Source organism: Panulirus ornatus, chromosome 40, assembly GCF_036320965.1.
Source record: "Panulirus ornatus isolate Po-2019 chromosome 40, ASM3632096v1, whole genome shotgun sequence".
Classification (NCBI taxonomy): domain Eukaryota; kingdom Metazoa; phylum Arthropoda; class Malacostraca; order Decapoda; family Palinuridae; genus Panulirus; species Panulirus ornatus.
Genome location: NC_092263.1, coordinates 14,406,825 through 14,423,372, shown reverse-complemented (window position 1 = coordinate 14,423,372; position 16,548 = coordinate 14,406,825). Strand labels below are relative to the sequence as shown.

The 16,548-nt window shown below is 37.9% G+C and overlaps 1 protein-coding gene across 2 annotated transcripts in view; it reads left to right on the top strand.

Moving 5' to 3' along the window:
- Nipsnap (protein nipsnap) overlaps nucleotides 1-16,548 on the top strand; it is a 49,754-nt gene that overhangs the window by 30,955 nt on the left and 2,251 nt on the right. Inside the window, exon 6 of one of the 2 annotated variants that reach the window (XM_071685672.1) lies at nucleotides 2,641-2,789. The exons of the other annotated variant lie outside the window; for it this stretch is intronic. Coding sequence (XP_071541773.1) covers nucleotides 2,641-2,789 — 149 coding nt within the window. The remainder of the gene's footprint in view (nucleotides 1-2,640; nucleotides 2,790-16,548) is intronic. 2 annotated transcript variants of the gene reach the window in all.

The following is a 16,548-nucleotide window of genomic DNA, read 5'->3' as shown; positions in this document are numbered from 1 at the left end:
AGCGTTTGTGTTTGCTAGATATCCAATGACTGTTCTGAGTGTATTGTTATGTGTGGTTTGCACCTTTGGATAGTGAAAATAGCATCAGGAACAGACAAAAAAAATGCCTCATTTGCTCACATCCACTCCTTAGCTGTCTTATACATAGCACCAAAACCAGAGCCCCAAACAACACCTAAGCCCAACAGGCTTTTCTGTTCTTTCCCCAGACTGCTGCACATGCCTTGGTTCAGCCCATTAAAAGCTTTTTGCCCCATGTATTTTACTTTGCTCCAGTTCACTCATTTCTTGCATGCTCAGGCCCCAAGCCCACAAAGCATCTTTCATTCCATCCTTCCATCTCCTTTTTGTTCTCTCCACTTCTGATGCATATACCCTATTAGTCATCCTCTCCCCATGCCATATACTTAATTTCCAACACTTCAACCTTATTCCATACATTTTGATCATAGGCTCATAACTTGCATCCATACAACACTGTTCAGACTACTATTCCATCAAACATACCCATTTTTGTCCTCACAGGCAATGACCTCCACACACTTAGTGCACCCAGGACCTTTGACTCTTTACCCATCATATGGCTAACTTCAGCTTCCATGGTTCCATTCACTGCCATGTCCACTTCCAGGCTTCTGAAATACTCCACTTCTTCCAGGTTCTCTTCATTCAGACTCTGTTCCAACCAAACTTGTCTCCTTTCCCGTACTAAACTTTATAACTGTACTTTTAATAACATAAACTCTTAACTTTCTCCTTTCATACACATTCCTAAATTGACATGAGCTTCTGCAGTTTTTCCCTTAAGTCTGCCTCCTGAGCCATATTATTAGCCATCAGCAGCTGACTCACATCTCAAGCCCCCTTTGCATATACATTACCCCATCCCAGGTTCCCACCTTGTCAGGCTTCTGCAGTGCTCAGGAAGCCATCAACGTCCACTATGTGGGACCAAACTTCAAGAGGTGCAATGATGTATGGATGTCTGTATAAGTTAAGTGTGGGGCACTTGATGAGTAAGTTTTCAGTGTTTCCAGTCTGGAAGTTGAATTTTGGGCATGAGAAATTTTTTGGTATGTTGAATCTGTGTTTCATAATTTTGATGTTCAAAGCAGAGACTGGAAATCATAACCTTTATATGGCAGGGAAGGATAGTTTCAGATGGGTGCATGTCTGATGGAACGGAGTTTGTGACTGGGTTAGGTGACCATTCATTTAGTAGTTTTCAGATTATTAGTGTATCTGTACTTTGTCAGTGTCATGTTTGCTGGGGAAGGGAGGATCTGTAAGTATGGGCTGCTGAAATGTGAAGTAGGGGTAACTTTTTGTTTCTAATTAGGGGTTGGTAGTTTGTTATGGAATGATATATGTGGGAGGGGGGTCTACTGCTGTTGCAAAGAACTGAGTGCCAAGTATAGTGAAGTGAAATGTTTCAGAAATATTTTTGTTTCATTATGTGGATGCTGTATATTTGTGGTTGCTTCGAAGCTGGTGATTGTTCTAAATGCCCCGTTTTGCGTAGTTTGCAGCTTTTTGTTTTCTTTTCTTTTGACAGTGACGAGGCAGGTGACATGTAGTTTAGCATGGACAAGATGAATTGGGTGTAGAGGATACTAAGAGATTCGTTTTCTTGACTAAAACTGGTACTAGTAAGGGTTCAGAAGGTATTTAAATTTATTTATAGCTTTTATTTTCACATCTGCAGTGTGGGGAGCAAATGTCTTGTGAATTTCTAATGTAATACCAAGGACGGTTGGAATTCTTTCAATGGGAATGTTTGACCATCCAGGGTTATGGAAGGTTGCAGGTTGGATGCTTGTTAGTTTGGGTTTAAGAGGGTGAAGATAGGACTTTGTTGGGATGCAAACTTTCTGTTTTATGTGAGCTGGTTACCTAACTGTGCAATGTAATATTGCGTGTTTGTTGTTCCTTGAGTTGTGTCATGGTATTATGTGAATCTTGAGGTTGCCTACATGAGAGGACTTTCATGCTTTCTCATCTGCATCTTTGAACCCATCTCTCCATTATTACAGATACCAGTTCACAGATATCACAAGAACCCTCATGCCCAAAAGGAAATTTCCATACTGAAGGCACTAACCTCTTCTGCTCAACTGTCATACACTCACCAAACACAGACAGACACACATTACCACACTTCTTTACTTATGGACCCCCTCAGTGGATGTGGCCAGCTTCCTGAATATTGCAGAAGCCCCATAAGGTGATCCTGAGTCAAGAAGGTACATATGTACTGGTGTTACCAGACTATTCCTACACATGGTTACATCACAAATGAGAAATTGCTTTAGGCAAGGTTGTGTCATTGATAATGGACAGAACAGAGTACAGTCTCATCGAAGACCTTCTCCCTGTTGGGGAATCCATCATTTCCCTGATTCTGTGTGAAGTGCACCCTTAAAGCTGCTGGAGCCCCAAAAAAGGGGTCCTAAGGTTATGTGATAATAACATATCCTATATATACTTTTTATATCTTGTCTTACTTGGAATTTACATGAAATATATGTGTAGTATTTGCACACAACCCATAAGTAATCTTTGTATTACAACATCACCCATTGACATATATATTGCATGCATAGCTCTAATTTTGCTGTGTGGTACTGCTTTCATGTCCAGGCTACAGGAGTTTGGCAGATCGTAAGGAGAATCGAGAATCTGCATGGCGTAAACCTGGTTGGGATGAGGTTGTTGCCTACACTGTTCCTCTCATAGAGGAATACTACTCTCGTATCCTCCTCCCCAACTCCTTCAGCCCCACACATTAGGTCAGCCAATACCTTGACCAAGTTGCTGTGGTCGCCTAATTTAAGGCTGAAGAAAGTAAGGTTTGCTCAGGTCCTGACTTAAACCGTGTGATTAAGTTTATGTAGTTTTCAATCTTGGCCGTGACAGATAAGGGTAGTAATGGATAATGTGTAGTATTGCTTTAGCAGACATTTCTGCATTTCCTTTTAGGATGAATAGGATTACACATCCAGGGTGTTTCTATTGTTGGGATATTTCTTAACACATTTTCATACACAAATCCATTTTGTTGTAAGATAACTACTGTCCTGTCAATTAGAGCCTTGTCATTTAAATACTCATTTAAATAATTTGTCCCTGTTATGGTGATCAGAAAGGGGAGTAGTTTCATTAATGTGGTAAATATTGTTTACTGTTGTACATTTTTTCAGCATCACCCCACCTGTCTTTTCCATTTTATGAAACTGGTAACTGAAGCTCTGACATGCATTGTTCTTTTGTAATTTACAATGAACTTATAACAAAACCCTCTGAGAGCAAGGGAACATAGACACTTATGCAAAGAGGAAGTCAGACTTATCTAACAGAGTGGTCACCTTTTGAAATATCTTGTAATAGTAGTTGACATTTTTCACCCAAATGCTAGTATGACGTGCTGCTGTAAGCAAACTAGCCAGCTCAGTTTAGGCCCATGTGCCCATATGGTTCACATATTACATTGTATATTTAGAAGCCAACTGTTAAAGCTGTGAGCATAGGATTTGCTTGATCACTACTCGTTTTTATAAAGTGAACAAAGGTATACATAGATTTTGTGCACATAAAGAACATTGTGATTTTTCTCTGACTTGGTTGTCCAAAGTTTTGAGATAATGTACTTGTTGAGGTGAACTTCAGTTTGTCAGAAACACACATGTTGAGGTGAACTTCAATTTGTCAGAAACACACATGTTGAGGTGAACTTCAATTTGTAAAAAGTCTCATTCTTCAGTGAATAAGGGTTTCACAGGTTTAGTAGCTTTCACAGTCAGTGCAAACTTTGTAAGTTAATAGGCTTCTTATTTTCTCAAGGTTTCTTATTTCAAGGCTTCCAAAGCAGAAGGCCAAGTTTTATAGAAATATATAGCACTTTATTCTGTTATTTAAAAATGTCAAAAGTAGATAATCTTGATAAGGATCATATATATATATATATATATATATATATATATATATATATATATATATATATATATATATATATATAAAGGGGAGGAAGCGGGGGGCTGGAAATCCTCCCCTCTCGTTTTTTTTTTTTTTTTAATTTTCCAAAAGAAGGAACAGAGGGGGCCAGGTGAGGATATTCCAAAAAGGCCCAGTCCTCTGTTCTTAACGCTACCTCGCTAATGCAGGAAATGGCGAATAGTTTAAAAGAAAAAGAAAAGAAAGATATATATATATATATATATATATATATATATATATATATATATATATATATATATATATTTATTTTTTTTTTTATTATACTTTGTCGCTGTCTCCCGCGTTTGCGAGGTAGCGCAAGGAAACAGACGAAAGAAATGGCCCAACCCCCCCCATACACATGTATATACATACGTCCACACACGCAAATATACATACCTACACAGCTTTCCATGGTTTACCCCAGACGCTTCACATGCCTTGATTCAATCCACTGACAGCACGTCAACCCCGGTATACCACATCGCTCCAATTCACTCTATTTCTTGCCCTCCTTTCACCGTCCTGCATGTTCAGGCCCCGATCACACAAAATCTTTTTCACTCCATCTTTCCACCTCCAATTTGGTCTCCCTCTTCTCCTCGTTCCCTCCACCTCCGACACATATATCCTCTTGGTCAATCTTTCCTCACTCATTCTCTCCATGTGCCCAAACCACTTCAAAACACCCTCTTCTGCTCTCTCAACCACGCTCTTTTTATTTCCACACATCTCTCTTACCCTTACGTTACTCACTCGATCAAACCACTTCACACCACACATTGTCCTCAAACATCTCATTTCCAGCACATCCATCCTCCTGTGCACAACTCTATCCATATATATATATATATATATATATTTTTTTTTTGTCGCTGTCTCCCACGTTTGCGAGGTAGCGCAAGGAAACAGACGAAAGAAATGGCCCAACCCACCCCCATACACATGTATATACATACATCCACACACTCAAATATACATACCTACACAGCTTTCCATGGTTTACCCCAGACGCTTCACATGCCCTGATTCAATCCACTGACAGCACGTCAACCCCGGTATACCACACCGATCCAATTCACTCTATTCCTTGCCCTCCTTTCACCCTCCTGCATGGTCAGGCCCCGATCACACAAAATCTTTTTCACTCCATCTTTCCACCTCCAATTTGGTCTCCCACTTCTCCTCGTTCCCTCCACCTCCGACACATATATCCTCTTGGTCAATCTTTCCTCACTCATTCTCTCCATGTGCCCAAACCATTTCAAAACACCCTCTTCTGCTCTCTCAACCACGCTCTTTTTATTTCCACACATCTCTCTTACCCTTACGTTACTTACTCGATCAAACCACCTCACACCACTCATTGTCCTCAAACATCTCATTTCCAGCACATCCATCCTCCTGCGCACAACTCTATCCATAGCCCACGCTTCGCAACCATACAACATTGTTGGAACCACTATTCCTTCATATATATATATATATATATATATATATATATGCTCTAAGTAGGTAGTTGGTAGGAAGCCAACGACCAGGGAGGTGTATTAACAGAATACACCAGTACTACCCGCATGGGTATCCAGAGGGTTAGTGACAGCTGCAAAGTGAGCCAGCACTTCAGTGGTTATCAAGTTGCACTCCTCTTACCGAGATAGCTGTCTTTTCTTTCTTCCTCACCCAAAAGTGGACTACTGGCATTCTGTCCATAAACACAGTCTCATTGTTATACATAAAACTTGACAACACTGAACTCACACAGCTCATTTTTTGTAACTCCAGATTTCCTTGCTGTGAGCAGTGTGTGCTAGCCCTGCCATTTGGCAAAATGGCAGGAGCAGTAGATAGAAGTAGTAGGTAGTAACATATGTGCAGGAGCATTAGTTAAAAATATTAGGCAGTAGTCAGTAAGAACATTAGGTAAGAGCCTATGCAAATACTGTGCTAGAATTGCCCTGTGCCAGTGGCCTGTTTAGGTTGAGGCAGTAAAGGCTAAGAAGCAGCAGTTCTGTAGTTGTGGAGACTTAATTGCTATGGTGCAGCACAAATAAAAATTCTGGTGATATTTTTGATCTGTTGAGCTGTTTAAAGTCCAGGAACTGTGTGAATTCTTTCATAAGCACGGCTTTTGATACTACAGCATCCAACACAGGGCATATCACTGCAGCCTGTTAGAATCCTACAACATCTAAACCAGGCACTGATGTGGACAGTTTATCATCATGTTTAATGAGGTTATAATGTCTCGTGTTCATTGACCTAAAAATAGAGTTCCAAGTCACTAGACATTACCCTCTTCTGGTTTTGCAAGAATTTTGAATGAATTACTGCCACAAAAATGGGATGACCTACTTTTACAAATGCAACTGTATCCAGATCAACAACACTAAACCTGGCATAGGATTGTAGAGCCACTGTTATGCAACTTGCCTATTCAGAGAGATGATTATCAAGAGTTTATCAAGCTGTGTATAGTGTTTCTCAATGAAGAAGTGGCTGGCCAACAAATCCCTTTCAAACAAGTAGGTGCACTTCACAGTGCCAGTTGGATGTCACAGTTACTGTATTTGAAGAAATTTTGCATGCTTGAGAAACAAAATCAGCAGCTGCCACCAGACAGGATCACCAGAAGGTAACAAGTGTTAAAGGTAAAGGACTTTCTTTACCACCTTAATCTATAGTTTTTCATGGATGACGTGCACATCCTCTGTGGATGCACCATGGCACAACAAAAAGCTATTCCAATGTCTGGTGCAGTATGAGGTTGTAAACCCATTTGTCTCCAAGAATGCAATATGTGGATTTCAACAGCATCTCTGGTATCTGACTGACAAGATGGTGCCTCTTGCACTTTCAAGCAACAAAGTGCCAGCAGAACATCATTCACTCACCAATTGTCTACCAGCAATCAAACCAGACAATAAATTGTCAAAACCATGAGAATTGGATTTGGAAAGCCCAAATTTCCATTTACTGTCACTCTCAACAGCACTTACTGACTTGTTTGCTTGGAACTCCTGGTTCACATTTCCTGCTCTTCAGCTTACCCAAAATTCCATACAGATGTTGAAAAGTAACATCTGTCTACTGCATACCAGACATCTGCAATCAACCAGAAAGCAGTAAATGTTGTCACTGACTATGCTGACTATATATATATTTGTTTGATCGTCCTCATAGCATTACAGAATCCAGGGTGTACACAAAGAGTGATTGGTGATCTCTACATTTATGAAGAATTCATTTGTTTCTCAGTGCAGTTGTCTCTTTAGCTTATAGTCACCCTTCAAACGCATTAGATTTATTAGATTTTCTTAGAGTCAAGAGCACAGCTACTGTCTTGTGAACCCCTGCTTGTATTGCTCCTGGATAAATGGTTTCTGAGCATTCTTTGGGAACTTTAAGGCACCATCTATTAATTAACATTACTATGACTGGACATTATGGGTATTTTATTGTTAATGTTATTAGAGGTTACTACAGACTGTACTGGACAGAGGCATTCAAGCATTCATTCATGATTCATGAAAAAGAGTATTTGTAGAAATTAAAACCAGAATTAGATAATTATTACTAATACAGTATCTGTTTTTAACTGAAAGATGAAAACAATACAATATAAACCTAATATTTCTCTTTCACTGCAAACAAAATTAAAAGAAATTAAGAAGTAAAATTCTTATATTGCTGACTAGTGAAGTGACCTTGTGATTGTGTGCACCTATGGAAGTAGTATAGAACTAAAAAGAATAAGATTTTTATAAAATTGCATGGAAGTAAAATGGCATTGGATTGCTTGAGTAGAGTGTATATCAGTCTGTGCATGTTTATATTGATGTAATGCAGTCTTTTTTTTTTTTTAAATCCAGTTTTTGCATGTAAATGTGTCCATTAATTTTACTTAATTTGCATATAATAGTAAATTATGTTTTGTTTATCAGATAAATATTGTATATTTTTTCTCCTAAAATATCATTTATCCATTGCACTCCTCTCCAGATGTACACCTATACACATATTAGTATTTTCTGTTAAGATTACCTCATGAAAGATTCCTAACCCCAGTCACTTATGTATAAAAGAAGTCAGTAGTGGAGGCTACTCCAAATGAACCACCTGTTATTGTGTAGCAAAACCCCCACAGCATTATACATTCACCTTGATAAATGTCCAGTAGGTGAACCAGCTACTGTAAGCATGACATTTTGTTCTGCAGCAGATTTGATAGTTTTGAAGGCCTCTCAGGGAGAACCACCTGTTACATTCTCAAAAGAACCTACTGACACCAAACCCCATTTTATACCAATAGTAAAACCTCCTCTTGAAGAAATGTACAATTAATGGTCTATCTTTAGTGGGTTTGACTTCTTTATCTGAAAACATTTCTTCAAGGAATCAGTAATAACTCAAAACTAATCAGAGAACTTATGTTTGGTTATCCACATATTATACATTATATTTCATCAACTGAATGTCGCAAATTTGATGTGAAGTCCAACTTTCCTGGACATATTTATTTTGTTTGCTTTTAACGGTTATTCAGGATTTTATAAATGATATAATGCAATAATTAGAAAATTAGTTTCTTAAATATTTGTTTAATATGATTAGTAAGGACATTTTAATCATTGTTGAGCCATCAGTATGTATAAGTTGGGAAGATATGTAATAGGTATCGATAGACCTTAGTGACAAGGGGAAAACATTGTAATTTTTACCATGTATAGAGCAAAGAAGCCGGTGGTAACTGCATCACTCATGGAGCAGCCCCCAAAAATGAATATAGTCTTTTGAAGATATTATTTAAATGGAGTATATGTTTAGCTATTTCAGTCAGTAGTTTTCATTGCCTCACCTATGTTATGGCTAGGTGGTCTTGGAGACCTTTTTTCTTTCTTAAGCATTGTTCTGTCTACAAAGTTTGGGTGTGATATGACTAAGTATCGTCACAAAACTCTCCATAATCTTAAAATAATTGATTGGAGGAGAGTCTTTGGGTAACTCACTGACTGATACATACAGATTTTTTTGATAATTTTCTTAGAATGGTTGAATAAACTTGTCATTCATAAAGAGCAATTAAGCTCACAGTGAGAATTGCAGCAAAAATTTTTGCAGATTTAGTTACTGATGGTAGTTACATCATACTAATATTTATGTCATTTATGAGTATCTCTTAAAAGTAACTGTAATTTTAATTTCTGTTATAAAGCAAAGGGTTAATTTCAAGAAAACTAGGTCTGATTTAGTGTGATATGATACCTGTTACTGTAGGAAAATTGAGGATTGCAGTAAAAGCCTTAGCATGGTGGAAACTCTCTTTATGAAATGATAAAATAAGGTAGAAGCAGAGAGAATAGTATGACAAAGAAACAAGAACTGTCAGTCTATGAGGGATAGTGCAAACATGTTGAAGACTACCATGTAGTCTGTAGTGTCGATGCAGCCAGAGAAAAAACGTGTTTAAAATGACAGACCTATATTGCCAAAATCCAAACAATCATTATTAGTGAGGCTGATGATGGGATGCAAAATTTAAAATTGAGACACATTCTGGGGAGACAAAAGAAAAGAAAGTGTGAAGAAATTGGAGAAGTCCATTACTCATAACAGGATCAGACTGCAGAAGGAAGATGTATTGCATGTTGGTTAGGTATTTTCATTAACCTTTAAGTTTTCAAATAGTTTTCTAAGTTGCTGATTTATTTTGCCTATATATATATTTTGCTTTGACTCTGTCTCCCGTGTTAGCGAGGTAGCGCAAGGAACCAGACAAAAGAATGGCCCAACCCACCCACATACACATGTATATACATACACGTCCACACATGCACATATACATACCTATACATCTCAACATATACACACACAGACATACACATGTACATAATTCATACTGTCTGCCCTTATTCATTCCAATCGCCACCCTGCCACACATGAAATGGCAACCCCCCACGTGTGCACAAAGTAGCACTAGGAAAAGACAGCAAAGGCCACACTCGTTCATACTCAGTCTCTAGCTGTCATGTATAATGCACCGAAACCACAGATCCCTTTCCACATCCAGGCCCCACAGAACTTTCCATGGTTTACCCCAGACGCTTCACATGCCCTGGTTCAATCCATTGACAGCAAGTCGACCCCGGTATACCACATTGTTCCATTTCACTCTGTTCTGTGCACGCCTCTATATATATATATATATATATATATATATATATATATATATATATATATATATATATATATATATATATTCTTTCTTTTCTTTCATACTATTCGCCATTTCCCGCATTAGCGAGGTAGCGTTAAGAACAGAGGACTGGGCCTTAGAGGGAATATCCTCACCTGGCCCCCTTCTCTGTTCCTTCTTTTGGAAAATTAAAAAAAAAACGAGAGGGGAGGATTTCCAGCCACCCGCTCCTTCCCCTTTTAGTCGCCTTCTACGACACGCAGGGAATACGTGGGAAGTATTCTTTCTCCCCTATCCCCAGGGATAATATATATATATATATATATATATATATATATATATATATATATATATATATATATATATATATATATTGGAAAGGATCACAATTTTGTGCGTGATCAAGTATATTCCTATGAGTCCACAGGGAAAATGAAGCACGATAAGTTCTCAGGTGCACTTTCCTGTAATAATCACATCATCAGGGGAGACACAAGACAGAAATATAAGTCAGTTGATATACAACGAAGAGACTAGGTCACCATTTGGGTAACATGTAATTGTCCAAGACAGACGAGTGTGTCATAAACTTATATGTGGACAAGAAGGTGAATTGTTTACAAATTTTATCAACAATAAAGTTATCCAGTTTGTATAGACCTTCGCTAATATTAAGATTAAATACACAAAGAATTATAATGTTAATATTAGTAAAGGCCTATACAAATTGGATAACTTTATTGTTGATAAAATTTGTAAACAATTCACCTTCTTGTCCACATAATAAGTTTCACATGATACACTCGTTGTCTGTCTTGGACTATCACGTTTACCAAATGGTGTCCTAGCTATGTCTCTTCATTGTATATCAACTGACTGTTATATTTCTTTCTTGTGTCACCCCTGATGATGTGATTATTACACAAAAGTGCACTTTGGAACTTATCGTGTTTCATTTTCCCTGTGGACTCATAGGAATATATATATATATATATATATATATATATATATATATATATATATATATATATATATATATATATATATATATGTGTGTGTGTATATATATATATATATATGGATAGAGTTGTGCGCAGGAGGATGGATGTGCTGGAAATGAGATGTTTGAGGACAATGTGTGGTGTGAGGTGGTTTGATCGAGTAAGTAACGTAAGGGTAAGAGAGATGTGTGGAAATAAAAAGAGCGTGGTTGAGAGAGCAGAAGAGGGTGTTTTGAAATGGTTTGGGCACATGGAGAGAATGAGTGAGGAAAGATTGACCAAGAGGATATATGTGTCGGAGGTGGAGGGAACGAGGAGAAGAGGGAGACCAAATTGGAGGTGGAAAGATGGAGTGAAAAAGATTTTGTGTGATCGGGGCCTGAACATGCAGGAGGGTGAAAGGAGGGCAAGGAATAGAGTGAATTGGAGCGATGTGGTATACAGGGTTTGACGTGCTGTCAGTGGATTGAATCAAGGCATGTGAAGCGTCTGGGGTAAACCATGGAAAGCTGTGTAGGTATGTATATTTGCGTGTGTGGACGTGTGTATGTACATGTGTATGGGGGGGGGGGGTTGGGCCATTTCTTTCGTCTGTTTCCTTGCGCTACCTCGCAAACGCGGGAGACAGCGACAAAGTATAAAAAAAAAAAAAAAAAATATATATATATATATATATATATATATATATATATATATATTTTTTTTTTTTTTTCTCCAAAAGAAGGAACAGAGAAGGGGGCCAGGTGAGGATATTCCCTCAAAGGCCCAGTCCTCTGTTCTTAATGCTACCTCGCTAATGTGGGAAATGGCGAATAGTATGAACGAAAAGAAAGAGGTAGTAAAAGCTTTGCGGAAGATGAAAGCCGGCAAGGCAGCAGGTTTGGATGGTATTGCAGTGGAATTTATTAAAAAAGGGGGTGACTGTATTGTTGACTGGTTGGTAAGGTTATTTAATGTATGTATGACTCATGGTGAGGTGCCTGAGGATTGGCGGAATGCGTGCATAGTGCCATTGTACAAAGGCAAAGGGGATAAGAGTGAGTGCTCAAATTACAGAGGTATAAGTTTGTTGAGTATTCCTGGCAAATTATATGGGAGGGTATTGATTGAGAGGGTGAAGGCATGTACAGAGCATCAGATTGGGGAAGAGCAGCGTGGTTTCAGAAGTGGTAGAGGATGTGTGGATCAGGTGTTTGCTTTGAAGAATGTATGTGAGAAATACTTAGAAAAGCAAATGGATTTGTATGTAGCATTTATGGATCTGGAGAAGGCATATGATAGAGTTGATAGAGATGCTCTGTGGAAGGTATTAAGAATATATGGTGTGGGAGGCAAGTTGTTAGAAGCAGTGAAAAGTTTTTATCGAGGATGTAAGGCATGTGTACGTGTAGGAAGAAAGGAAAGTGATTGGTTCTCAGTGAATGTAGGTTTGCGGCAGGGGTGTGTGATGTCTCCATGGTTGTTTAATTTGTTTATGGATGGGGTTGTTAGTGAGGTGAATGCAAGAGTTTTGGAAAGAGGGGCAAGTATGAAGTCTGTTGGGGATGAGAGAGTTTGGGAAGTGAGTCAGTTGTTGTTCGCTGATGATACAGCGCTGGTGGCTGATTCATGTGAGAAACTGCAGAAGCTGGTGACTGAGTTTGGTAAAGTGTGTGGAAGAAGAAAGTTAAGAGTAAATGTGAATAAGAGCAAGGTTATTAGGTACAGTAGGGTTGAGGGTCAAGCCAATTGGGAGGTGAGTTTGAATGGAGAAAAACTGGAGGAAGTGAAGTGTTTTAGATATCTGGGAGTGGATCTGGCAGCGGATGGAACCATGGAAGCGGAAGTGGATCATAGGTGGGGGAGGGGGCGAAAATTCTGGGGGCCTTGAAGAATGTGTGGAAGTCGAGAACATTATCTCGGAAAGCAAAAATGGGTATGTTTAAAGGAATAGTGGTTCCAACAATGTTGTATGGTTGCGAGGCGTGGGCTATGGATAGAGTTGTGCGCAGGAGGATGGATGTGCTGGAAATGAGATGTTTGAGGACAATGTGTGGTGTGAGGTGGTTTGATCGAGTGAGTAACGTAAGGGTAAGAGAGATGTGTGGAAATAAAAAGAGCGTGGTTGAGAGAGCAGAAGAGGGTGTTTTGAAGTGGTTTGGGCACATGGAGAGGATGAGTGAGGAAAGATTGACCAAGAGGATATATGTGTCGGAGGTGGAGGGAGCAAGGAGAAGAGGGAGACCAAATTGGAGGTGGAAAGATGGAGTGAAAAAATTTTGTGTGATCGGGGCCTGAACATGCAGGAGGGTGAAAGGAGGGCAAGGAATAGAGTGAATTGGAGCGATGTGGTATACCGGGGTTGATGTGCTGTCAGTGGATTGAATCAAGGCATGTGAAGCGTCTGGGGTAAACCATGGAAAGCTGTGTAGGTATGTATATTTGCATGTATGGACGTATGTATATGCATGTGTATGGGGGGGTTGGGCCATTTCTTTCGTCTGTTTCCTTGCGCTACCTCGCAAATGCGGGAGACAGCGACAAATTAAAAAAAAAAAAATATATATTTATATATATATATATATATTATCCCTGGGGATAGGGGATTAAGAATACTTCCCACGTATTCCCTGCGTGTCGTAGAAGGCGACTAAAAGGGGAGGGAGCGGGGGGCTGGAAATCCTCCCCTCTCGTTTTTTTTTTTTTAAATTTTCCAAAAGAAGGAACAGAGGGGGCCAGTTGAGGATATTCCAAAAAAGGCCCAGTCCTCTGTTCTTAGCGCTACCTCGCTAACGCGGGAAATAGCGAATAGTTTAAAAGAAATATATAAATAAATATATATATATATATATATATATATATATATATATATATATATATATATATATATATATATATAGGGGATAGGGGAGCAAGAATACTTCCCATGTATTCCCTGCGTGTCGTAGAAGGCGACTAAAAGGGGAGGGAGCGGGGGGCTGGAAATCCTCCCCTCTCGTTTTTTTTTTTTTTAATTTTCCAAAAGAAGGAACAGAGAATTGGGCCAGGTGAGGGTAGTCCCTCAAAGGCTCAGTCCTCTGTTCTTAACGCTACCTCGCTAATGCGGGAAATGGCGAATAGTTTGAAAGAAAAAGAAAATATATATATATATATATATATATATATATATATATATATATATATATATATATATATATATATATCTTTTCTTTTCTTTCAAACTGTTCGCCATTTCCCGCATTAGCGAGGTAGCGTTAAGAACAGAGGACTGGGCCTTTGAGGGAATACCCTCACCTGGCCCAATTCTCTGTTCCTTCTTTTGGAAAATTAAAAAAAAAAATATAATAAATATATAATAAATATGCATTATACATGACAGCTAGAGACTGAGTGTGAACGAATGTGGCCTTTGTCGTCTTTTCCTAGCACTATCTCGTGCACATGCGGGGGTATTCATTCATATGTGGCATGGTGGCGACGGGAATGAATAAGGGCAGACAGTATGAATTATGTACATGTGTATATATGTATATGTCTTTGTGTGTGTGTATATATGTATACGTTGAGATGTATAGGTATGTATGTATACATGAGTGTGTGGACGTGTATGTGTATACATGTGTATGTGGGTGGGTTGGGCCATTCTTTCATCTTTTTTCCTTGTGCTATCTCGCTAATGTGGGAGACAGCGACAAAGTATAAATAAAATATATATATATATATATATATATATATATATATATATATATATATATATATATATATATATATATATGGGTTGCAGAATATCAATAAATGCAACAGTATAAGCTAGTCCATTGCACTGTCTGATACTATTTTCATATTTCATCTTCCCTGACAAGAAGTGTTGGTTTAGTCCAGGGCATTAATATTACAGGAATGACCACATTCATACCATATTGACCTCTTGCCATTGGAACACACCTCGGTCTCATGGTTTGTGATTTTGACTAGTATATTTTCAGGAGAGCTTATGATATAATGACAGCCACAAATAATTTTATTAGGGTCTGTTAGATAAAGGTGATCACTTAAAAAGACAAAGAAAATAAGTTATTTATAAAATGTAGTGTCAGTGTAAAATATAAAATGAGCATTTTTAAAAAGGTAGACAAGATATTAAGTCTAAAAAAGTATGTAGTGGAAAATTTATTAGAAAATGGTTTTATAGAAATGAGGCAAAATGCACATGATTATATTTTAATGTTAATTAGCTATAAAAATTTATACTGAGCTGCATTAATTTAAATGAATATTGTAGTTATGCATGTTGTAAGAGCCGATGGAGACTTACTAAGGGAAGGAAAGTAGGATGCAAAAGTTATACAGTTTTGTGTGTGTGTGTGTGTGGGGTGGAGGGAGGTCAGGTTAATTCATTGACTGAAAAAGTAGAGGAGAAAATGAATTGTAAAGGAGTTAGTTTAAAATAAATGATGTAGTACAGTACTGATATGAATATTTTGTAATAATGAAAACCCAAAGTAACTGAAGCTATTGAAATGAAGTCAATAAATATTTTTAGTTGTAGGAGAGCAAAGTAAACATGAGTTTGGAAGAGGTGTTTGAATGTATGAAATCTTGTCATCTTCATATGTAAAGCTAGTCCATCCTGACATGCATCTGAACGAGGGTATAGTTGTAAAGAAATAAGAAAATAACGAAGAAAATGCAGGCTATGAAAATTGTCTTCCAAGAAATGGGATATTGAAAAATGAGTGAACATAGGAAGGTGAAACAACATTGAAATTCTTGCATGAAAAAAAAAATGGTTATTAAAGTGAAAATTGGAATCCTGAAGTAGATTTTGGTTTGGAAAGGAATAACCATGAGTGTGTATGAGGTTTGAACAATAAGACCCATAAGGAGGTGGAAAGATCAAAGATAAAAATATGTAGCACTGTGGTGTATTGAAAGTGAAGAATAGCGTTTCATATCTTGCAAGAACAGAGGCATGGAGGGAACTCTGTATGCATCAGTTTGCTGTATACTTGGAAACATTTTGTTAGGTTTAAGTAGAAAAAGGAAGACTCGCAAAGGCATCTTTTAGGGTGATGAATTGTGATGATATAAAACTGACCATCTTAATTGTCATGCCTGTTAGAAAAAAATATGTCTGTCATTGGCCTTAATTGTTAATGGTTTCACATGGTTCCATTCCATTGAACATAAATATTCCAGTGTTATTTTGGAAACTAGTGCTCTTTATTTATGCTAGTTAAGTAATTTCCTTACAATAAGCTATTTGTAAAATTGCTTGCAGTAATTCTTTAGATCAGTAAATATGTACAGCTATAGATTCTCCTAATAGTTAAGCCTTGGTCTTAATTTTTTTTGTACTGCTTAAGAGATTGATGGTAA